This window comes from Apis cerana, linkage group LG8, assembly GCF_029169275.1.
Source record: "Apis cerana isolate GH-2021 linkage group LG8, AcerK_1.0, whole genome shotgun sequence".
Classification (NCBI taxonomy): domain Eukaryota; kingdom Metazoa; phylum Arthropoda; class Insecta; order Hymenoptera; family Apidae; genus Apis; species Apis cerana.
In genome coordinates this window covers 7,626,795-7,649,483 of record NC_083859.1, presented here as the reverse complement: position 1 = coordinate 7,649,483, position 22,689 = coordinate 7,626,795, and the positions used below count along the sequence as shown (strand labels likewise).

The 22,689-nt window shown below is 26.7% G+C and overlaps 3 protein-coding genes across 5 annotated transcripts; 1 reads left to right on the top strand and 2 right to left on the bottom strand.

Moving 5' to 3' along the window:
* Positions 1 to 248: 248 nt before the first annotated feature.
* On the top strand, positions 249 to 5,951 carry LOC108003915 (nardilysin). 2 transcript variants are annotated; one of them, XM_017066497.3, is made up of 14 exons: positions 249 to 1,728; positions 1,823 to 1,908; positions 2,007 to 2,167; positions 2,266 to 2,379; positions 2,448 to 2,643; positions 2,719 to 2,924; positions 2,997 to 3,167; positions 3,247 to 3,590; positions 3,657 to 4,157; positions 4,237 to 4,387; positions 4,464 to 4,597; positions 4,664 to 5,042; positions 5,137 to 5,620; positions 5,717 to 5,951. In XM_017066497.3, the coding sequence occupies exons 1-14, from the start codon at positions 1,406 to 1,408 to the stop codon at positions 5,869 to 5,871; spliced, it is 3,405 nt and encodes a 1,134-aa protein (XP_016921986.1). In that variant the 5' UTR covers positions 249 to 1,405; the 3' UTR covers positions 5,872 to 5,951. The 2 variants fall into 2 exon arrangements, with proteins under 2 accessions (XP_016921986.1, XP_016921987.1); XM_017066498.3 differs by lacking the exons at positions 249 to 1,728; positions 1,823 to 1,908 and having other exon boundaries at positions 2,026 to 2,167; positions 2,238 to 2,379.
* A 237-nt stretch (positions 5,952 to 6,188) lies between these two features.
* On the bottom strand, positions 6,189 to 18,455 carry LOC108003870 (constitutive coactivator of PPAR-gamma-like protein 1). Of its 2 annotated transcripts, none has more exons than XM_062078554.1 (14): positions 18,368 to 18,455; positions 17,319 to 17,701; positions 17,071 to 17,243; positions 16,371 to 16,998; positions 15,665 to 16,297; positions 15,457 to 15,595; positions 15,263 to 15,388; positions 15,083 to 15,200; positions 14,718 to 15,015; positions 14,172 to 14,416; positions 13,788 to 13,916; positions 13,593 to 13,696; positions 13,366 to 13,507; positions 6,189 to 12,998 (listed from the first exon to the last, which is right to left on the bottom strand). In XM_062078554.1, the coding sequence occupies exons 2-13, from the start codon at positions 17,524 to 17,526 to the stop codon at positions 13,366 to 13,368; spliced, it is 2,943 nt and encodes a 980-aa protein (XP_061934538.1). In that variant the 5' UTR covers positions 17,527 to 17,701; positions 18,368 to 18,455; the 3' UTR covers positions 6,189 to 12,998. The 2 variants fall into 2 exon arrangements, with proteins under 2 accessions (XP_061934538.1, XP_061934539.1); XM_062078555.1 differs by having other exon boundaries at positions 6,189 to 12,791.
* A 596-nt stretch (positions 18,456 to 19,051) lies between these two features.
* Positions 19,052 to 22,286, bottom strand: LOC108003910 (endoplasmin). Its single transcript, XM_017066488.3, has 4 exons — positions 22,113 to 22,286; positions 21,932 to 22,018; positions 21,178 to 21,784; positions 19,052 to 21,092 (listed from the first exon to the last, which is right to left on the bottom strand). Exons 1-4 carry the CDS (start codon positions 22,156 to 22,158, stop codon positions 19,436 to 19,438), a joined length of 2,397 nt encoding a protein of 798 aa, XP_016921977.1. The 5' UTR covers positions 22,159 to 22,286; the 3' UTR covers positions 19,052 to 19,435.
* Between the last annotated feature and the right edge of the window lie 403 nt (positions 22,287 to 22,689).

Sequence of the window (22,689 nt, the reverse complement as noted above, 5' to 3'; positions counted from 1 at the left end):
AAATAAAGAAAACAAATAATAAAAAAAAGACAGGATAGAATAGGATAAAAATTGAGGAATCAATGTTATTTCTTAAATATCAAAGACTTCTCTTTAAATCTCTTAAAAATATAGACTAAATATAAAAAATATATCTTATAATATCTATAATTTTATCTAATATGATATAATATTCTAATATTTAATTTGTATATTAATTTATTGTAATAAACAGAAGTAAAATATAATTTGATTATCACCTTTATCTATCGAATGATTTTAAAAAAATTTTTAGCACTCTACAATGACAATGATAGTCAATTCTTATTCTATTTCTATTCTCTTCTTATTATTTGCTCTTGTTACAATTTGTTTCATCTAATTAACGATATTTCAGAGATGGCGTTATTTTATCTTTATGTTTCGCTTATTATTTTATTTCTTGTCCATACTTTTTCTTGGTATATAATTACAAATAAAATGTAAAATATTTAACATTTTTATCATTTTTCTTTTAAATATATTAATATATTAATTTTTAATATATTTTAATTTTTAATATAAAAAAATATAGATATTAAATTTTCAGCTTTATAATATATCTTATGAATGATAATGTAGCAAATAATAATTTATCCTGATATATAATGTATATTTTAACACAAGAAATGAAATTTTAAAAAACGAAAACTTGACCTAACAATGAAAGAAGAAACAAGAAACAATTTTAATTTTATTTAAAAATTATATCGAATATTCATTTATCAAATTTTTGCTATTTATAATTTTGTAAAATATTTTTAAAATGTGCAGTTTAATTATCCAAACATTAACTTATTATTATTGAATTACCAACATCGTAATCTTATTATTCTGAGCCGAATTGGTAACATTGAAAATGATGTTAAAATGATAAGTGACTTAGTGCTCTTGAAATATGAAATAAAAAAATGAATTTTAATTATTTTGTATTCAGTTAATTAGATTGAATATAATTTTTAGATTTATTGTTCTAAATTATATGATGTATCAAGTCTTCTAACTTCTTGCACTTACTAATTCAAAATATGAAATATAAAATTTAATTTTTTAATTTAAAATTTAAATTTAATTATTCAATGGAAAAGTCTTCAAAAAATTATTTTATAAATTGCATTAAGTTATTATTATAAAAAATATATTGAAAATAAAATTAAACTACGTAAGCATTTTTATAATTTTAAATGATTTTTAAATAATTAATACAAAAGAAAAATTTTATACAAAAAATAGAAAAATCAGAAAAAAATAGATATTCCTTGTTTTAATGTAAAAAAAGTTTGTGTTTCAAGGAATTTTCTACTACAAAAAAAAATATAAAATAAACAGGTGAAGAGAAAATTTATGACAGCGAGATTAGGTAACTAAAAACACTGTTTCACAACGTATGGTAACGCGTTTGCAGAGATACCTTTTTATAAAGGTTCTCCAATGTGAGGTTAAAAAACCTTATACAACAATAATGCCCAAGAGATCACTTCAAAGTCCACCTGAAAAAAAATTAAAATCAAATCAATGCTCGATTAATTCAACAAAAAACGCGGATTCCTTCACAGAACATAACCTCAAGACAGATACAACGATTATTGAAGACATGCAAACAGAAAATGGTATACAAGAATCTTCCGTATGTGTTTCAAAAGAATCACGAACGAAAGTTACATATTTAGAAACACCTGTGAAATCGGAGAATGATAAGAAGGAATATAGGTAAAAAATAATAGAAAATATTTTGGATGAATAGAATATATTGAATTTGTTTTTATATTTTTTCGAATTTTAATAAATTTTTTTTTTCGTATAGAGTAATTAAATTAGAAAATGGTTTGACTGCTCTTCTAATTGCTGATTTACACTCCTTTCATTCCTATGATCAAAATGATAGAAAAGGTAAAAAAAAAAATTTAATAAAAAATTTAAACATTTCTATTTATATATTAATTGAATAACTCTTCTGTAATATTATTTTATTTTTCTATGTTTAATAGATTCAATAAGTACAAATGAAGAAGAAAATGAAGAAACTAACAGTGAAGAAGATGAAGAGGAAAGTGGATCAGAAAGCGATACAGAGGATAATCAATCAGATTGTGATAAAGATGTAGAAGATTGTGCTTTTTCCAAACGATTAAAAAGAGAAGAAAAAATGGTATTTTTTATTAAAATATATAATTTAATATTTAATTTATGTAATATATATAAAATGTTAATATTCTCAGTGTGCTGCTACGCATGTTTCTTACACAGGCAGCATGTGGATTATCAGTGGGTGTAGGAAGTTTCAGTGATCCACCAGAAATTCCAGGTTTAGCACATTTTTTGGAACATATGGTTTTCATGGGATCAGAAAAGTATTCTGAGGTAATCATTTTAAATAAAAAATTTTTAGAACTTTTAATTTTTTGTTTAATTTCTATATGAATTTATAGGAAAATGATTTTGATGCGTTCATTAAAAAAAGAGGTGGATCAGACAATGCCTCTACTGAATGTGAATTAACAACATTCTATTTTGAAATACAAGAAAAATATCTTTTGTCTGCACTTGATCGTTTTGCTCAATTTTTTATAAAACCTTTAATGAAAAAAGATGCCATAACAAGAGAACGTGAAGCTGTAGAAAGTGGTACATATTGAAAATTTTTAAAATAATGAAATTTAATTAATTTAATTTATAATAATATTAAATAATTCATAATAGAGTTTCAGATGGCTTTACCTTCTGATTTTTGTAGAAAAGAACAATTATTTAGTAGTTTTGCACGATCAAATCATCCTGCAACAAAATTTTGTTGGGGTAACTTAGTTACTTTACGAGATAATGTAACAGATAAAAAGCTTTATGAGGAATTGCATAAATTCAAAGAGCGTCATTACAGTGCTCATAGGATGAAACTTGCTATACAAGTGAGCTTAGCAACATATAATATCAAAATTTATTTTTTAATTTAAATATTGATTTAAGAATTTTATTTATAGGCAAGACTTCCATTGGATGTATTAGAAGATTACGTAACTCAATGTTTTGCAAATGTACCAAATAATGGTTTACCAGCTGACGATTTTACATTGTTTAAGGGTTCAAATTCATTTGATACACCAAGTTTTAGAAAAATTTATAAAATCAAGCCTATAAAAGATATTTGCCAAGTGTGTTATAATATTCTTTTTTTAAATTAATTATTTAAAAATAATGATAATTAGAAATTAATCTTATTTTAATTTCTAGGTAGAGTTAACATGGTCTATGCCACCTCTTCACGATTTATACAAAAGCAAACCACATCAATATATTTCTTGGATTATAGGATATGAAGGAAAAGGTTCTTTAATTAGTTATTTAAGAAGAAAAATGTGGTGCCTTGGTATTTTCAGCGGAAATGAAGAAAGCGGTTTTGAACATAGTTCAATGTATGCGTTGTTTAATTTATCTTTAATGTTGACAGAACAAGGACACAAACATCTACCAGAAGTATTAAATGCTATATTTTCGTTTATCAATTTAATGCGTAAAGAAGGTCCGCAGAAAAGAATATATGACGAGATCCATCAGATTAAAGAAACGAATTTCAGGTAAATGATTAATTTTATAATATAATAATTTAAGTAATTCATAAAAAGAAAAAAACTTTCTTGTAGATTTACAGATGAATCGCCACCAGCAGAATATGTAGAAGATTTATGTGAAAGCATGCACTATTATCCTCCTCGTGATTATATTACTGGAAGTGGATTATATTTTGAATATAATCCAGAAGCTATACAAATCTGTTTAAATTATTTAACACCTGATGACGTAAACATTATAATTTTTGATAAAAAATTTAATGATGAAGATTTTGATAAAGTGGAACCTTGGTTTAAAACCAAATATACCGATATGGAGATTCCTCAAGAATGGATTGAATGTTGGAGAACTATTGAACCTTTTTCTGAATTCCATTTACCATTACCTAATATGTTCATCACAGATGATTTCAATTTAATTTCAATGCCAGCTAACATTTCTAAATATCCTACAAAAATCTATACAGATGAGATAACAGAAATATGGTATCGACCTGATCCTAAATTTGGTTTACCTGAATGTTATATGTATTTTTATATCATATCGCCAATGGCTGTTTGTTCACTAAAAGGGTAAATTAATTTGAAATATTTATGAATAAATATACATTTTTTTATAATGAATAATTATAGATTTTTTTTCAAATTTTAGTGCAGCTCTAATGGATTTGTTTATTGCTATATTAAAGCAATTGTTAGTGGAATCATTGTATCCAGCCACAGTTGCTGAATTAAATCACGATATTCATGCAAATGACAAGGGTATTATGCTTAAAGTGAATGGATTTAATCAGAAATTACCAGTAAAAACTTTTTTATTTTTTTCTTCAAATAAATTTTCTTTCAATTTTTATATAATGTTTTCATTTTCATTTAAAGCTTCTATTGATGACTATAGCAAAATGTATAGCTGATATTCCAACGTTAATAACTGAAGAATTTTTCGAAGTTATGAAACAAGAAGAAATTAAGGCATATTATAATAATTTTGTAAAACCTAAAAAATTAGTTCGGTAAGTGATGTTTTTTTAGAAAATTAAAAATAATAAATTTATGATGATTTCTTAAAATTATTCTAGGGATGTAAGATTATCAATTCTAATGTTTATTCATTGGATGGCCACAGACAAACATGCTGCAATTCATAATGTGCAATTTCCTGAATTCCAGAATTTTGTTAGTCATTTTACTGATCATGTTTATATTCAATCTTTAGTACAAGGGAATATGACAAAGGAAGATGTAATAAAAAATGTTCAGGAATGTATAAAAACTCTCAAATGTGGACCATTATTGCCTAATACAATGCAACAAATGAGAGTAATGCAAATACCAATCGGTTCGCATTATTGTAAAGTAAAAAATTTTAATAGCACAGATGTAAACTCTGTTGTAATGAATTACTATCAATCTGGTGTTTCATCTATCAAATTGTTGGTTATTATTGAATTGTTAATAGTAAGTATATGTTTAAATTTTATTATTTCGAATTTATTATATAATAATAAATATAATAATAAATACTTAATAATACTTAAATTATATCTTACAGATGTACATGGAAGAGCCACTCTTTAATCAATTAAGAACACAAGAACAACTTGGTTATAATGTTTTCTGTTTATTAAGAGATACCTTTGGTATTCTTGGTTATTCCATCACGGTATATACTCAAGCAGATAAATACAGTACAGAACATGTGGATAATAGGATAGAAGCTTTTTTAACAATGTTCAATAATATGCTACAAGGAATTTTGGAGAAAGATTTAGATAGCATTAAAGAAGCAGTAATAAAATTGAAACAATGCGCTGATATACATTTAAAAGAAGAAGTTGATAGAAATTGGTCAGAAATTATAACTGGAGATTATATGTTTGATAGAATAGAAAATGAATTGAGCATGATAGAACATATTACAATCGATGAATTGAGAGAATGGATGCAATCTCATACGATTAATGGGAATAATTTTAGAAAATTAAGTGTACACGTGATTGGTAGCGCTAAATCAACTGATATGGAGAATAATGAAGGTATCAAATTACATAAAAATAGAATTATAAATGTATTAAGTTTATATTATATTATAAATTATTGAGAAAAATATTATAATATTAATTTTTTTATAGCTAAATCAAAAATAGAAAATGCTGGAAATATAAAATATTTATTGGATTATATTCCTGTTACTGAAGAAACTGATAAATCATCGGTATATATTACTGATATACAGGAATACAAAAATCAATTGTACACTTATCCTGTAAAGCATACTACTTTATGATATTAAATTTTACTAATGAAAATTAATAGTATTTGAAAAATTCTGAGAAATAATAAATGATGGAATGATGAAATATGAAATATTATATTGTTAATTTTTTTGTTATTGCGTTATTAATTATTTTTTATTTGGTTTAATTAAATTAGTTTTTAAGAAAAATTCTAAAAATGATTAAAATGATTATAATCTTAATTAATTCTTTTTATAATTTATATTTTTATGAACTAGAAATATTAATTTGAAAAATAAGTATAAAATTAAATTGAAAATAAAATATAACGGCAAACAATAATAGCAAAAAATAATAAAAGATGAACTTTTTTTTTTATAATTCTTTTAATTGTATTCAAGACATGATAACACCTTTTAATAAATCATTGAACTTCCGAAAATGTCAGCCAACCATCTCCGAGAACCTCTCACACGAACAGCTTTCTTTACAAAACTTCACTGAAAGTTTGTTTCCTTTATTTCAAACTCTGCAGTGTATTCTGCAAAGTTTTCGTTTTTTTCTCTTTAACTTAACAGAGAATCTGTATGAACCATTATCATTTTCTCTAATTTGCATGTGTGTCGTGTAATTGTATTTATACAAGAAAAAATGAAGATAAATATATATATTTTTTTCTTCAAAAGAAACAAACTTAAAATATCTGTCATTGGAGAAACTTCTCTGCTCATTGGGATAAAGAAACGAGATTGCTCTTTGTTTCCCAATACATAATTATTATTTATTAAATGATTTTTTTTTCTTTTAAGAAAAAAATATTCTTGGTTTAATTGGCAGAGTAGTATATTCCAAAGAACAGATTTACAGCAAAATGTCGATGCAATTTGAATATTTTAAACTGTTATAACATCCATTAAAGTGCATTTTGCATTTAGTATTTCGAATAATTGTTGAATATATTGATTTTTTTTGTTGTAGTATTATAGAGTTGCCACTACATTTATACAATGATTACCTCCTACTTTCCAAATATGTATCCATTTTAAAAGTACTTTAAATGACTTTTTTAAATTTATAATAATTTTTGTTTGCCTTGTGTTTTCGCCAGCACTGATTCTGTTTATTATTATTATTTTTAATAATTTGTTTTTTAATTTTTCATGCTTGTTTTTAAATTAGTCAACAATATGAAATTTTCAACTTGCTCCATTTTTTAAAATACATGAATAAATAATATTCATTCAATTTCCACACTATGCTTTTCTTTCTTTTCTTTACTTAAAAACATATTCCCTCCAGTTTTTCAACTAGCAAAAGCATAGAATCAGCTCTGCTTGACACTAGACATGAATGGGTATATGTTACAACAATAAGTTACAAGATAGAATAATCCAACAAGAATACATTGATGTGATTGTGTATTATAGAGAAATACAACTACATGAGTCGGTCAGGTAACATTTTCTAACTGTCCTAAACACATTTACAAATTATTAACTAATTCTATATTAGATATTGTTTTTGAATACAAAAATCTTGCACATCATTTTGTTTCAATTTCAATATCAAAATTATACAAATAATATTCGGTTTATTTATATAGATTAATATTAAATTATCATATATTATTTCTAACATTGTTATGTAAACAGATAATAATTTGAAAAGGAATTAGAAATGTTATATTTTTTAATGATTTTTTACCATTTCAAAAAATATAATAACCATTTACCGACTCATATAAGTTGAAAATAACGCGACCATTGACAAAAATTATAGCGCATGTACAATTTTTATTTGCCTTTTTTTTTTTTCATATTTTTGTCCATATATATGAAGTGATCTTGAAGGCGTTTTCTTATTATGTTTATAAAAAACTGTTCTTATTTCATGCGCTATATACTTAATCAATTATTTGGTCTTCTTATATATTAGAAAAACAAAAAGAAAAAAACAGAAAAAAATAAACGTACAATGATTATAAATTGTAACATACAATGGTTACCCTCTGTGTATGCACTTGATATTTTTAATTATCTTTTTTTTTTCATTGTTCTTGTTGCTTTCTTTAGCTATGAAAAATAATAGCAGAATATACATTACATAATATTTAATAAGAATATATAAGAACGGGGCCCACATATATTTGCAGCTACATTGATAATTGTTTAATTCATTACTTCTTTTTTTGGTTTTTTACTATATTAATACTTTTTTTATTTACTGTCTTTGCTACCATATTTTTAATATATCTTGTTAATAGAATAGGTAAGCGAAAAACTATAGTAAAAAGAGAAACTTAAAATTTATATATTGAGCACAGTTATAGCAACTCAATATTATCTTTACTTTTCCCTTTTCTGATATTCTATCGAGGGCATTATATATTGTTCTTTACTTTTTCATTGTGTTGCTATTGAAAATCCTGACAATCTACTAGCATGAATATAGCATATCTTATAAAAAGAAAAATTGGAAATAAATGTTTTTTTTTCTTTTTTAATGCCCATTGATTGCGTGCTTCTATTGGAAATACAGTGAAATAATAATATAAACATATTGTTCATTAATTTTTTTGTGGCAATCATTTAAAACAAATCTTTGAAATTAAATGATGCACTCCATTTTTATATGTTATATTTTCCCCTATGTACATATACATATATATGTGTGATTTTCGCAAAAAGACATAAGACTCTACTACAATGTGATTACAAATCAAATTAAGAACGAAGAAATAATAATAATGAAAAGCGAATGATATTGAAAAAAATTTAATAATAAAAAATAAACAAATAGCGAAGCAGCAAAAGTGTTCATGATTTTTCATAATAAAGAACATGATGAATCATGTCTATTTTTAATGCTTAGCTATTTGTTGCATTGACGAGTAATTAAAATTTGTTTAAATAAAAATATAGCAATGAAATTAATTGGAGAGAGAGAGAGAGAGAGAGAGAGAGAGAGAGAGAGAGAGAGAGAGAGAGAGAGAGAGAGAGAGAGAGACAGAGAGAGAGAGAGAACACTCCAGTAGAAATTGATTTACATTAAAATTGTTTCTATATATATTAAAAAAAAAAAAGAAAAAAAAGGAGAAAAAAAAGGAGAAAAAAAAAAAGAAAAAAAAAAAGAAAAAAAAAAAGAAAAAAAAGAAAGAAAGAAAGAAAAAGAAAAATATATATATATATAATTACTTAATTTACATTGTCGTTCCCGTTTCTCACTAATTAAACATTTATCATTATCAATATTTCAGCATCATAATCATCACCATCATCATTATCATTATCATCATCATTATCATCATCATTATTACATAGCAAGAGTTTAAAGATGTGCTTTATTTCGAAATATAATTAATTTTTCGTTTAGCACAATGACACACAATGTTTGAAAATCGACTTGATAAATAGGATTTTTCTTTTTTTTTTTTTTACTTTCTAAATACACAAAGAGAGGTCATTCGTTTTATGTGTTGGCTCATTTCGTTTGACTTTCTCGCATGGATACATCTTCTATCGTTGAAATTGTTTCGTGGGCCCCTATTTTTTACATGTTATTTTTTTTAATACATATTACAGCGAAAAAGTAGGCACGATGCGCACCTGTTCTTTTTATGTCGATCATTTATTTACCATTTTTAGGTAAGTTTCCACTTCTTTCTTTTTCATTATATATTATGTTTTATGATTTTTATGATACTTCTGCTTTGTTGCATTATTTTCAATAATATGGATTTCGTATTTATTTCTTTTCTTTTATTCATTCTTTATTTTCCTCCTTTTTCGTATTTTTTCTTTTTTATATTCCATATCGGTTTTATTTTGTTTTCGCTTCAATATTTAGTATATTTAAATTATTTCATTTCTTACATTTATTGCATTACCTCATATCAGTGCAGCAGCAACTGATTATGTTGAGTACCATCATATTATATGTGTATATACATATACAGGGTGTTAATATATTTATGGAATATTTTAAGAACGTCAATTTTAAAAGCTAAAATAAATACAAAAAATAGTATACAAAAATGTCAGTTGAAACTTATTTATTAAATTATAAGCAGTCTAAGTTTACGTTAAGGAAATAAAATAGAGAATGAGATAATTCTCCTTTATAATTGTAGTTTCACTTTGTCTTCATATCATTTCATCTAACGTAAATTTAAATTGTCTATAACTTTATATAAATAAATTTTATATATAAAGTATATAACTATAACTATAACTGAAATTTTTATATAGAAACTTTTGTATTTGTTTTAGTCTATAGAATCAATTTTCTAAAAATATCATAAATACATTAATACCCTATATATACATTAAATGTCTTTTTTATCGTTTTTTTAACTTTGTTTTTGTATATTTTGTATTCTTCGGTTTGCATATATCAAGATGATTGATTTTTGAGAAAGAAAATCTACCTTTACACGAAAGCGTAAAGTGGCATTTTATTTTTAATTATTCATCCGTCGGATCTGAAACGTCTCTCTGCTTCTAGTTTAACATTATTCTTATTATTAATATTATTATTATTACTATTATTATCATTACATTGGTTAGTTATTCATGAGCGATTTGCGTTGTTTTAATTTTAAATTGTTCAAGAAAGATACACGGCCATCTTTTTTTCTTATCATTTTTTTTTCTTTATATACTTTGGTGCATATTTTATATATCATATACTGTACTCGGAAAATAATAATAGTGCAAGTGTATGTTATTAATTAAAAATCATCGAATGATAGCAATATTCATTTTTTATTTTTTTTAATCTATACAGTTTCATTCACGACACTTGATTTCTTTATATTTTTATTGTTTATTATTTCTTTTGAATCATATTGAAAAAACTGTTAATTATATGCATATGTTGGTATAGCTCATATTGAAGCTGACATTTAGTTTCTTCTTTTTTTTAAATATCTTTCCTATTTTCAAGTTTTATTTGTTTTTTTTTCATTTTGTTTATTTTTTTTTTTTTTAGATTTTATGTTTGTTCGCAAGCAACTCAGAACTTTGAGAGCTTCGGAGATACAAAAGAATTAATAAGATTTTCTTATTAAATCGTAGATGTCAAACACGTTCAACATACCATCATTTTTTCTAAAGCACTTTTTCATTTTCTATGTTTTTTTTTTTTTAATCTTTATCATATTCTCTATACAATATCCTTTCTCTTTATGATCTTAGTCACTCATTTTAATTTTTTCAGGCTCAGTTTAACCATCGCTCAAATTATATAAAGTTTCTCATTGTCTTAATGCATTTTTTTACGCAATAACAAATCTACAAAAATATAACATTTTTATCTTTATCTTTCATTATATTATCTCAATAAATGATTTTCTCTCTCACAATCGCTTTCTCTCTCGCTCTCGTTCGCTCTCTTATTCAATTTAAATTATCTCTGCATTTTAGACGTATATCATTTTTATCTACTTTTTTCCTTTTTATTTTCATCCCTTTTGATAAATAATCATGTTCTGTCATACTATTTTGTATCTCTGTTATACGTGTATTATCATCCTTCAATGATAAAGAAATCTATCTTTCGAATTCCAATGATCTTTGATAGAATGTCTTTTCGACTATTCTACGCATAAATAGTATTATAATAGTATTTTCTTTTTCTTCTTTAAACATGATGATCTCCTATTTTGAATCGGTTTTTCACGCAATAAAAGCGCGAAATCACCAGATTTTTTTTATTTACACCAACCTCACTCTGTCACTTCTAAAGTAACTATTCGTATGTACAATTAAAGGAAGGACACGTATCGTACATTCTTTCGAAAATATGCTACAAAAGGCACGAATATATATAATTTTTATCCAAAAAATAAAAAAAAAAATAATAGAAAAAAAGAAAAAAAAAACTTTCAATGGAATCATAAAAGAGATGATCTTCTCTATAATATATATTACTACTTATTTTTTGTTAACTAATATATGATTCAATTTATGATATTGAATTAGAATAACGCATAGTGCAGCATATTTTCCAAGCGACATCGAAAGACTTTCACAAGAATAACTCTTTTAGAGAACCTCGTCTTTCTTTTTTTGAAAATTCAAGCCGATTACTCTTGCATCAAATCTACCGCGTGTCCATGAGTACATATTGTATCTCTTATCGTACATGGAAATTTATAATTCGTTCAAAAATCATTCATTCCTTTTTTCATCGACACAACAACAAATAAATATATCATTCGGACCACATACACGCGCGTACACATTCTCAATTTTCCATTGTAATCGTATTTTCATGTATCGTGTGTACGTGAACCGACACGCATTAACATTCGACGTTTATATACATTTCTTATGTTTCTTTATATATTCGGTCTTACAACCATGCATTTATGGTATTTTCTTTTTCTCTCTTTATTCTTTCATTACGATTTTCACAAGTAAAACAATCTTTCATTTTTCTTTCATTTTTATGTACTTCTTTCATACAATACCTTAACATTCCACTACACACATACTCGCAAGCAATCATTTACAACTTACATATAATATGCTATTGGGAATCTCTAATCTAAACCATATATAAATATATATTTTACCTATATGAAAAGCATCAGTCTCCATTTGCTACTGAATGTCTCAGTATCCTGCCTTGCATTATATCTATAAAACAGAAATAAAAGTATCCACAATATATTGTTTTATATTGATTTATGCATCAATGTTTTATTCATTTGTTCGTCCGTGATGTCTTAAAGTATATGATTTTCGTTGGACGTTTACAAAGATCAGAATACTGAGACTATCAATGCGAGCATTTCATATAATACCGGAAAATATATATTTTCATTGTAAAAAAAATAATCACACTTCTTAAGAATTAAATACTTATAGCAGCTGACGACTTGTTCTTGTTCTTAGTAAAATTAGCGCACGCATACACTAATCAGTCGAGTTCATCCTTATGGTGATCCGAGCGGAGTAGTAGTAGTCTAAAAACACGCTCGTGTTAGCACAAGCACGATTTTATTGTTTTTTTAATTTTCTTCTTTTTCTTAAATCACGTTCGTTTTCGCTCTTATCCTACACACTGAATGGTACGTTTGGCAGTGAGGACATCGTATCGTGTACGTCGAAAATGGGTCTATATCCTTGTAGTTTTACAATATCTTGACATCGCATTAACGATGCTTTTTTGCCTACATTAGTTTAATTAGTTTGGCCCCATCAGAGCTTTAGATATTGTTGAGTGATTCTGCGCGTAACATTTGAAAAGTTTTTTTTAATGCTTATTGTGCGAAAATTCAAGGCTATTTAGTTTAAATATTTCTTCTCTTTTCTTTCTTTTTAAAGCACCAAACTTATATGAAAAAATCATAAGCCTTTTCTTTTTTTTTATATGTTGAAAATAATTCTTTTATATGCAATAATTATATTAAAACTTTCAAATGTTATTGGCGCATCATTGCTCGTTTACACATTTGTTTTTCTAAGATTTTTTTTCTTGCAGTCTTGAGTCACATCCGGGAATTTTTAAAAGTCGATAAAAATGTGATGTATAAATACCTAATTTTCAGCAGCGACTGGAGCAACCAGTGACGCGTCTCCTTGCCCTTTTTCTATCCCTTTGCCGTTTTCTATGGCATCCTCAAATTGGCCTGGTACTGGCAGTGCGTCTTTTGTTGCATTTATATTTGGAATTGAATCACTAGTAATAAGAATAAAACAAAACAAAACAAAAATATTCATAAACATATTCATTTTTTTAATATACAAATATAAAATAAAATTACCTGTAATCAGTTATTCCATCGATATTGTTACCTCGTCCTCTAGTTTCTTTCTTGTTTTCACTTTCTTTACTTTTTTTAACGGTAGTTTTCTTTTTGCCAGTTGCCTGAAAAATAATTTACTTTTCTTTCTTTCTTTTTTTTTTTTTTTTTTTTAATATATAATATGGATAATATATAAAAATGACTTTCTCCTACTTTCATTTGTGTCTTTTTTCCTCGTCCTGCGATTTGCGCACGATTGTTTCCTCGCGTTTGAAATGTGGGACGACCCATAGGAGTGAAACCACGAGGGAGACCATACTTAAGACCACCAATTGAAGTTACCTGGAATCACACACATTTATTTTTTAAAATATTATAGGGAATAATTTTAATTTATTTTAGAATTAATTATAAAAATATATTTATATATAATGTATAATATATAAAAATATATATAATTTCTGAAAATTATTTATTCTATCACTTTATTATTTATAGATTATTTTTATTGCTATGCGAATTTACTTATAAAATTTTATTCTTCCTAATAATTATTCTTCATAAAAAATTTATGATCATACTATACAAATTACGTACTTGAGGTGGAAGCCGCCCACGAGGATGTCCCTGTAGAGGCTGAGGTAAACGGCCAGGTTGTCCATAATTTGGACCCCATTGTCCAACGACGACTCCAGCAATTTCTAATTGTCCACCGCGAGATGGTATAGGACGACGCATCAATCCACGTTGAGGTATAGTTCCACTGCCTCTTCCGCGCATTAAACCATCATTGATTGTACATCCAGGAGTCAGAATATTCTGAGGTACAGACATGCGAATACCTATTGCAGAAAAAAAAAAAAAAAGAAAAATTATATATTGTAAGAATTAAATATAATAAAAATATTGTAACAGCTTTGAGATTCGTAAACTGTATTGTAATACATTAAATTCACGAAGCAATGTAGCTGTATTTCTTTCCTTCCATTCCGAAAACATATCATTAAACAAGTACATGATATGCTAAGGTTATTGGAAGGGAAATGCTGAAACAATTGATTAAGGATTCAAACTCATAAAAATACTTATAATACATTATTATTCATTACTTTAAAATTAACAATATTAAAAAAATCGATTTACCTGGGCCAACTGGTGGTGCTCGTGCAAAAATAACATTGGTACCTTCTAAAATAGCTTTCTTCATCCGTTCGACTTTCACGATACGATCTATATGGCCACCACAAAGTTCTAATAAATTTTTTGCAATCCTAGCTCGAGCTAATGTATGATGAAATAGTTTTCCATCAAAGTACAACCATGGACAACACATTAACCATGGGATTGGGGCACCACAAGCATCATTAGCTAAGAGAGCGGTTTCGACACCGGCCATAAATAAAGTGGCTAATTGCACTCCACGTGAAGTTACTAAAGGGAGCTACATGAAAAAATAAAAAACAACATAGAATTGATATTATTAGTTTAATAAAAGTTATTCGACTTACTTGGAGATCTTGTAAATACTGAGCGTTCATAAGCTCTGGTGAAAATGCTTGTGCAATGAAAGCATCTAATTCCCAGCGACGTAAAACCTTTATTTTGTCCGAAAATGACATAATATATCTGTAATAAAAATATACTTATTTAAATTTATCAAAAAAAATCATTTAAAAAAAAATATTTACCTTAATACACAAGCCATGACTAAAAGATGTTGTGGTACATAGGAAGTGTTTAACATAAGAGGTGTATCTGATTTCATACAAGTCAAAAATCCACGTAAACGACGACGTTTATCATCTATACCTGTGCTGCAAATGAAAAATTAATATAAAATTCTTTTTATTTTTCAAAAAAAATAATTGTATAAAATACTTACCCAAACCATAAACGTTGTATTGTAGGAACACCCCAACCAATTTGTTCTGCTTTTACAGATTCCGGAGTAAGATATGGATTTGATTTGGACCATACCCACTCTTTTATTACAACATCTGGGACTTCAATTTTTTCACTATCTATTAATTGAAGATAATTTAACAAACATATCAATTTCAAAATATCTCTAAATAAATTATTTTATTTACCTCCTTTCTCTTTACTTTTAGCAGCTAAATACATTCTGTGATGAAGATTAAACAATATTGCATATACCATTTGTCTAACAGGTCTATAAATAAGATGTATTGATGGAAATTCGCGATGATTCTCGTCTTCGAGAAGAACAGGTAGCTTTATTTCTCCAGCAATGAGAATTTGATAAATATGAGGAGACATTAAACCTTTTTGATGCCGTTCAGATGCGGTACGCATTACTTCTGGTACTGTGCTAGGAATAGTCATTGTTTTCTCCATTTGTTTTGATGAATCAGCCGTCGCATGAGATGGAGATGTTGCAGAAGAACTACTGCTCGAACTTGATGAACTAATTAGAAGATTGTGTGTACCATTAATAGCATGCCCATTATTTTGTTCTTCTTCTGTCCTAATATTATCAGCATCTCCATGGCCTTGGATACCCGGTGGATCTATCACAATTTGGGGTGCCGACTTCGCGTTTGCAGTGGCTTGTTTATATGCGTTTAAACTCTCGCGTTCGCTTTCTACAGTCTCAGACGCGAATCTGGATGTTTCTAAATTTGATTCGGCTTCTGAAGTTGAGGGCGTTTCAGATAAATTAGATTGTTGTTGAACGCTTTGCTTAGAATCTAATTTGTGTACTGAAATAATTTTTTCATTAAAACTAAAGTATGATAGTAAATATACAAATTTTAAATTGAAGCAAGAATTTACCTCTATTTGGTTTCACTGGTTTATAATGCAAAAATCCATCTTTAGTTCCGTTTATATAGTACTGAACTGATTGCCTCAATTTTGAACATCTCGGATCTGATAAAGATCCAAAAACTTTTTGTGAAACTACATCCAATTCAACAGATGGTAAATCTCGAACAAAATTAGCAATGGTTTTAATTGTATGATCAACATTTACTTTGTTCAAATTAGTATTAACATTCAATTTTTTATAAAAATCAGCTAAGTCATGCTCAGTTAAAATATAATTTCCAAGTAATGCAGCTAATAAACATAGTCTATCAGAAGGGATGTTTAAAGCTTTTAAAAGTTCTGGAAGAATATACTCTTTGGTGTCAAGAGAGCCTTTATATGTGAGTTTTAATTGTTCAGATGAGAAGTATCGTGGAGGATCAAATGCAGCATACTCTGCATCGTCAGCAATTAAGCCATTAAAATTATTCTCTCGACAATATGCGATCACTTCTTGATGGTGATCATCCATACTACATAGTACTGTAACATTCAAATGCCGTAAAGCCATACGTAGACTGGTTCTTAAACAAACTGGTGGAGTCCACCAAATTTTTGGTGGAGGAGTACCCTTAGTTGAAATATGTTTTAATACCTAAAAAATTATTTATATCTAAAATTATATAAATTCTAAAGATTTCAAGTATTTTAATATATTATTACTTACATTATTTACTTTAATTCGCACTTGCAATTGGTTTAGAATCCAATCTGCACGTCTTGGAGATTCGAAACATCCATTAAAGAATACAGCTAATTCTAAACCTGACATTTCTGTTGCTTGTATGAGAACAGCTAAAAATTGCAACATTCTATTCCATTGTCCTCCACAAGCCCAATCTAAATAAAAAATAATTTTTTTAAATAACTAGTTTAATATAATAATATTTATGCAAAATAAAAACATATATATACCTGAGAAATATCCTCCATATAACCTATCTAAACAGCATTCTCCATCAAGAACTAATCTTAATTTTCCAGAATGCAATTGTTGTGCTTTACTAATGCGATTATGTTGTCTTTGAATAATAGTACGTGCTATTTTTAACAGATCCACGGGTATAGATCCACCTTGTACATAATTACTATCCAAAAAGACTTGCAGATCTTGAATACCCATTTTGTTCAAAATTCTTTTAGTCCAATTATTAATCAAGTTTGTTTTGTTATTACGTATTTTTACAATTATCTTTCTCTCGCTTAATTTATTAAATGAGTGAATGATTTTATTAGCTTTTTATTTTAGATAATTTTAAGATACGAAAAAATCTAATTTCAGTTTCAATAATTTCAATCTGAAAAACAAACATTATCTATTATTTGCATAAACCAAACTTTTTTCTTTTCTTTGTAATATTTTTAATGCTAAAAATAATCATTCAAAAGAGAATACGATTTATAAAATTTGACAAATTGCATATTGTTAAATCAAAAATTTTTTATATAAAATATTAATACAAGAAATAAATCAAACAACATTTAACGATTATAAATTGCCTAATAATAATAACAAGAAAAAATTTTGAAGTTATGCATTAAATTTATTCCAATTCAAAAAAAAAAAAAAATGTTAAAATCAAAATTCTTAGTCAAAGAATACTCGAGAAGTCGAAATTTGTCATATTCAGAATATAAGTATGCTGACGCCATTTATTTTGTTTATATGTGGCCATCCGTCTTATCCTGTTTTCGTATCTCAGTCAAATTAATTGATTTTTTCAAGATAATTGTTATGACAAAAATGAAAGATAGCCGGCAATGATTTCTATTATCGTTTCTCAATTAATTGAACATGCTTAAGAAAAAGGGACTTTATAGACCGGCATGGCGAGATCTCTATTCGTAAAACTTACGCAAGGAATTCGCGCGGTTTCGTGACCAATTTTCTATACAAACGGCACCATGCGAATTCTAATTATTATAATTTAAACGATCGTAAAATGAAACAAGATAATACTTACATTAAATTAGCGATAATCATCGTGGCCCCAAAGAAACACAAAACACACGGGCTTTGAGAGTAGATGACGTCGGATTCGAAAACGGAAATGAGCGCTCGGCCGCGCTCGGATATCTACGTTGTTTGTCCCAGTTCCATGGGAATTTATTCTCTTATTGGTTCGTTCATCAGAATCAATTGTATTTGCCGGAAATGAATAACTTAACATTGTTTTGAAAATACGAATTAACAAAAAAATGGATTTAAAATTATTTTGAATATTAAAATTTTATAATAATATTTACTATCATTTTATAAATTTAAAATCGAATGCAGATAATTTTAAATTTATTGTTCAATTTTAATACGATATATTTTAATAATATATGATAAATCATTAAATTTTTATATATAAAAGATAAAAATTTGACTTTATTAAATTCAATAGTTTATTGATTTCGATAAATATAAAGATCCATCTTTAAATTACATTCATATTAAAACAAAATATTAATAATTTTTTATTTTTATCTTTGAAAATAAAGAATATTATGGTAATTTTTCAATTGATGAATTTTTTGAATTATATTTTTAAAAAAAAAAAGTAATCACAAATAATCTTTTGATATAAAAAAAACTAATAATATTTCAATAATATTCTTTTTAAATATTTTTTATATAAATATAAAAACATTCAATCCCATCATAAACTTATTATATATATTTATTAGATTCAGTCAGAAATTTCTTTCACTTTACTTACATGTATAAAAAGATGGAAGATCAAACGAAATAAATTATGGATAAATTTTTTTTTACCAAATGGAACTTATGAGTCTATAAGTATTATGACAAACTTAATGAGTGATATATTTTTTTCTATACTTGCATAATTATCATATCCTTTGATGCATAGTTACAATATTATTATAAAAAAAAACAATGTGATACAGCAAAGCATCATCAAAGGATATAACTATTTTTTACTCTGTACATAGTTGCAACAATAGTTGCACCTTCAATGACAATTACTATACATTGTATAGCCATACAACTAGAAAATTATAGTCTAATGTGATACAATTTTCAATTATAATTCATCATGTTTTTCTTCATCTTGATCATCTTCATTTGCATCCATATCAATAATTTTTTCAGAATCTTGTTTTTCTGTTGGTCCAGATTCTTCTTCTTGTATTTCTTCTTCTTCAGGAACTTCATCTAGAGAAATGCCTAAAGTCTTTCTCATTAATTGCTCTACACTATCCGCAAAACTGGCAGTTTCTCTGAGCATGTATCCTGATCGAAGGGTGGCTGTTCTGAACATCATCAATGCAATATCTTTTGCTGTCTGATCAGTAGTATCAACTTCTACTCTACGTAAAAGTTCTCTAATAAGTGGATGTCTTGGATTGATCTCCAAAGTTTTCTTTTGATTCAAATAATAATTTTTTTGGGGATCATCAGTCTTTTGATGAGCATTCGAAATAGCTAATCTTTCCATATTTCCTGTCCATCCAAACATACTAGCAACCAAAGCACACGGAGAATCTGTAAGACGTTCAGAAACCTGAGCTTTACTGATATGATCCTTCAAAACATCATTCAGCCATTTAACTAATGGTTCAAAAGTAGTTTTTAATTGTTCCATTCTTTCTTTGGCCTTTTCGCCTTCATCAAGCGAAAATCCTTCTTTAGCTACATTTTGGAACTTTTTACCATCGAATTCAGGAAGAGCAGAAATAGCATATTCATCAACTGCTTCAGTGAGATATAGAACTTCATAGCCCTTTTTATCTAATCTTTCTACAAATGGAGATTTTTTCACTTCTTCTTCAGAAGAGCCAGCAATATAATAAATGTATTGTTGACTAGATTTCATTCGGGTTACATAATCTGATAATGATGTAAAATCTTTTTGTGTAGAAGATTGAAATAACAAAAGTTTGGATAATCTGGCTCTGTTTTGAGCATCTTCAATCACACCCAGTTTAATATTAGTGCTGTATTCTTTCCAGAATTTTTCATAATCTTCCTTAGGGATCTTTTTGATCATATCTAATACTTTTCTAATCAATTTCTTTTTGATTACCTTAATGAGTTTATGTTGCTGTAAGTTTTCACGTGAAACGTTTAACGGTAAGTCATCGCTATCAACAATACCACGAATGAAGGATAAATAGTTGGGCATCATATCTGTAAATTTATCTGTGATGAAAACTCTTCTGACATATAATTTAATATTGTCTGCTTTAGTGCCATAACGATTAAAACTATCACTTGGTTGAACTTTAGGAATAAAAAGAAGTGATTTGAAGGTGACTTCACCTTCTGCTACAAAATGGATTTTTGCTAAAGGATCTTGAGTATCTTTTGTTAAAACCTTATAAAAATCATTATAATCTTTATCTTCAACTTCAGATGGCTTTAAAGTCCATATAGGTTTAGAATCATTTAACAATTCCCAGTCCCAAACAGTTTTATCAACCTTCTTTGTTTTCTTTTCTTCCTCCACATCTTCTACTTTTGCATCTTCCTCCTCATCTACTTTATCTTCAATGGAATCTTTTTTTTCACTTTCATCTTCTTTTACTCGTTTCTCTTCTTCTTCCTCTTCTTCATCTACTTGAATGACTTTGCTACTCCATAAATATATGGGGAAATTGATAAATTGTGAGTATTTCTTTACAAGATTTTTAATTGTATCTTCTTCTAAAAAGTCCAATGCTTCATCTTTTAAATGCAAACTGTAATTGGAATATAATTATAAATTTTCAAATTTATAAAAAATAAAAAATATAAAAAATAAAATGTAAAAAAAATTGTATTTACCTCACTGTAGTTCCTCTCTTTAATGAATTTCCTCTGGGATCTTCTACAATGCTGTAACTGCTACTATCAGACTGCCAAATATGTTGATTGTCTTCATTATGCTTAGAGGTAACTACTACTGTGTGAGAAACCAAAAAAGCAGAATAGAAACCAACTCCAAATTGACCAATCATATCGTTCAAATCTTGAGTATTGGAAGTTTCTTGCATTTTACCCAAGAACTCAGCAGTTCCTGATTTAGCAATGGTTCCAAGATTGTTAATTAATTCATGTTTGGTCATACCAATACCAGAATCAGTTATACTTAATATTTTATTTTCTTTATCAGATTTTATTCTAATTGCTAGTTCTGGATTGGTATCCAAGACATTTTTATCAGTAAGTGAGAGCAATCTAATTTTATCTAATGCATCAGATGCATTAGATATCAACTCTCTTAGAAAAATATCTTTGTTACGATACAAAGAGTTTATAATAAGTTTCATAATACGATTGACTTCAGTCTGAAAAGTAAATTTTTCAGCTTTTTCTCTGAGTTCTTTAATTTGAGCCACATTTAATCCATCAAGTTTAATTGCTTCTTCTTCTCTTTGAATTACTTCATTATCTGTAAAATTACCAAATTAAATTTTATTTATTAAAAAATATATTATAAACAAAATTATGAAAAAGTATTTTTAATATAAATGTGAATATAAGATAAAAGGGCGGTCTGTTCAATTGTTATTAAATAAATAATTTTGAAATATTTTACCCGTTCGAGATCCTTCGCGGCTAGCACTCAAATCATTTTCTACAGTTCCAATATCTTCTTCCATCAAATTTTCTGCTCTAACAAATCCTACATAACAAAGATATGTTGATGTTCTTGCTCAATTAATATAATTTTTGAAACAATTTTTTCCATAATTACAGATTTTTTTATTAAAACTCACCTGTTAGAAAGAAGAGAATCGGTAGCAATATTAACGCTTTTCTCATTGCTGCCGTGAACTGTTTTCGAATAATGGCAGGAAAAAAAGCGAAATATTCCCAAATTCACTTCAAACACTACGATCCGCTGTTTTATGCCGACTGTCATATAATCTAATCCACGATACTTTCATATAGTAAAGACTTTAGTGATCTACCAATAAAATGACCCCACGCAATACACATTGGCCAATGAGATAAAAGCCGCTTAAAACTCAGTCCAAATGTCTTCTTGGCATTGGTAGATGGATGTAACATATGGTATTTTCTATTCTAGAATATTCCTTTGTGTTTTAATAAAACATTTACAAAATAATTAATTTTTTCTATTATATTTTATATATAAATAATAAATTATATACTTTTTTTTTATTTAAAAAATATATAATGATTTAAACAAACATTTGAATAAATTTTGTTAAATTATAAAAATTATTATCGACAGAAAATAAATGTAATTTCTATTAGTCGATAACTTATCATCATTCTAAATTAATAAAATTGTGATAAAATCAATTTAATATTTTAATTTTATTTTTT

Excerpts from the sequence above, each read along its gene's own strand:
- LOC108003910 (XM_017066488.3), bottom strand. The coding sequence starts at position 22,158 with ATGAGAAAAGCGTTAATATTGCTACCGATTCTCTTCTTTCTAACAG. Across the intron at positions 22,019-22,112 it reads GATTCTCTTCTTTCTAACAG|GATTTGTTAGAGCAGAAAAT; the intron begins GTGAGTTTTAAT and ends TTTGTTATGTAG. Across the intron at positions 21,785-21,931 it reads CCGCGAAGGATCTCGAACGG|ATAATGAAGTAATTCAAAGA; the intron begins GTAAAATATTTC and ends GTAATTTTACAG.
- LOC108003915 (XM_017066497.3), top strand. The coding sequence starts at position 1,406 with ATGGTAACGCGTTTGCAGAGATACCTTTTTATAAAGGTTCTCCAATGT. Across the intron at positions 3,168-3,246 it reads CTATAAAAGATATTTGCCAA|GTAGAGTTAACATGGTCTAT; the intron begins GTGTGTTATAAT and ends TTTAATTTCTAG. Across the intron at positions 5,621-5,716 it reads TGATATGGAGAATAATGAAG|CTAAATCAAAAATAGAAAAT; the intron begins GTATCAAATTAC and ends ATTTTTTTATAG.
- LOC108003870 (XM_062078554.1), bottom strand. The coding sequence starts at position 17,526 with ATGGGTATTCAAGATCTGCAAGTCTTTTTGGATAGTAATTATGTACAA. Across the intron at positions 15,201-15,262 it reads GTCATGGCTTGTGTATTAAG|ATATATTATGTCATTTTCGG; the intron begins GTAAATATTTTT and ends TTTTTATTACAG. Across the intron at positions 15,016-15,082 it reads AGTATTTACAAGATCTCCAA|CTCCCTTTAGTAACTTCACG; the intron begins GTAAGTCGAATA and ends TTTTTCATGTAG.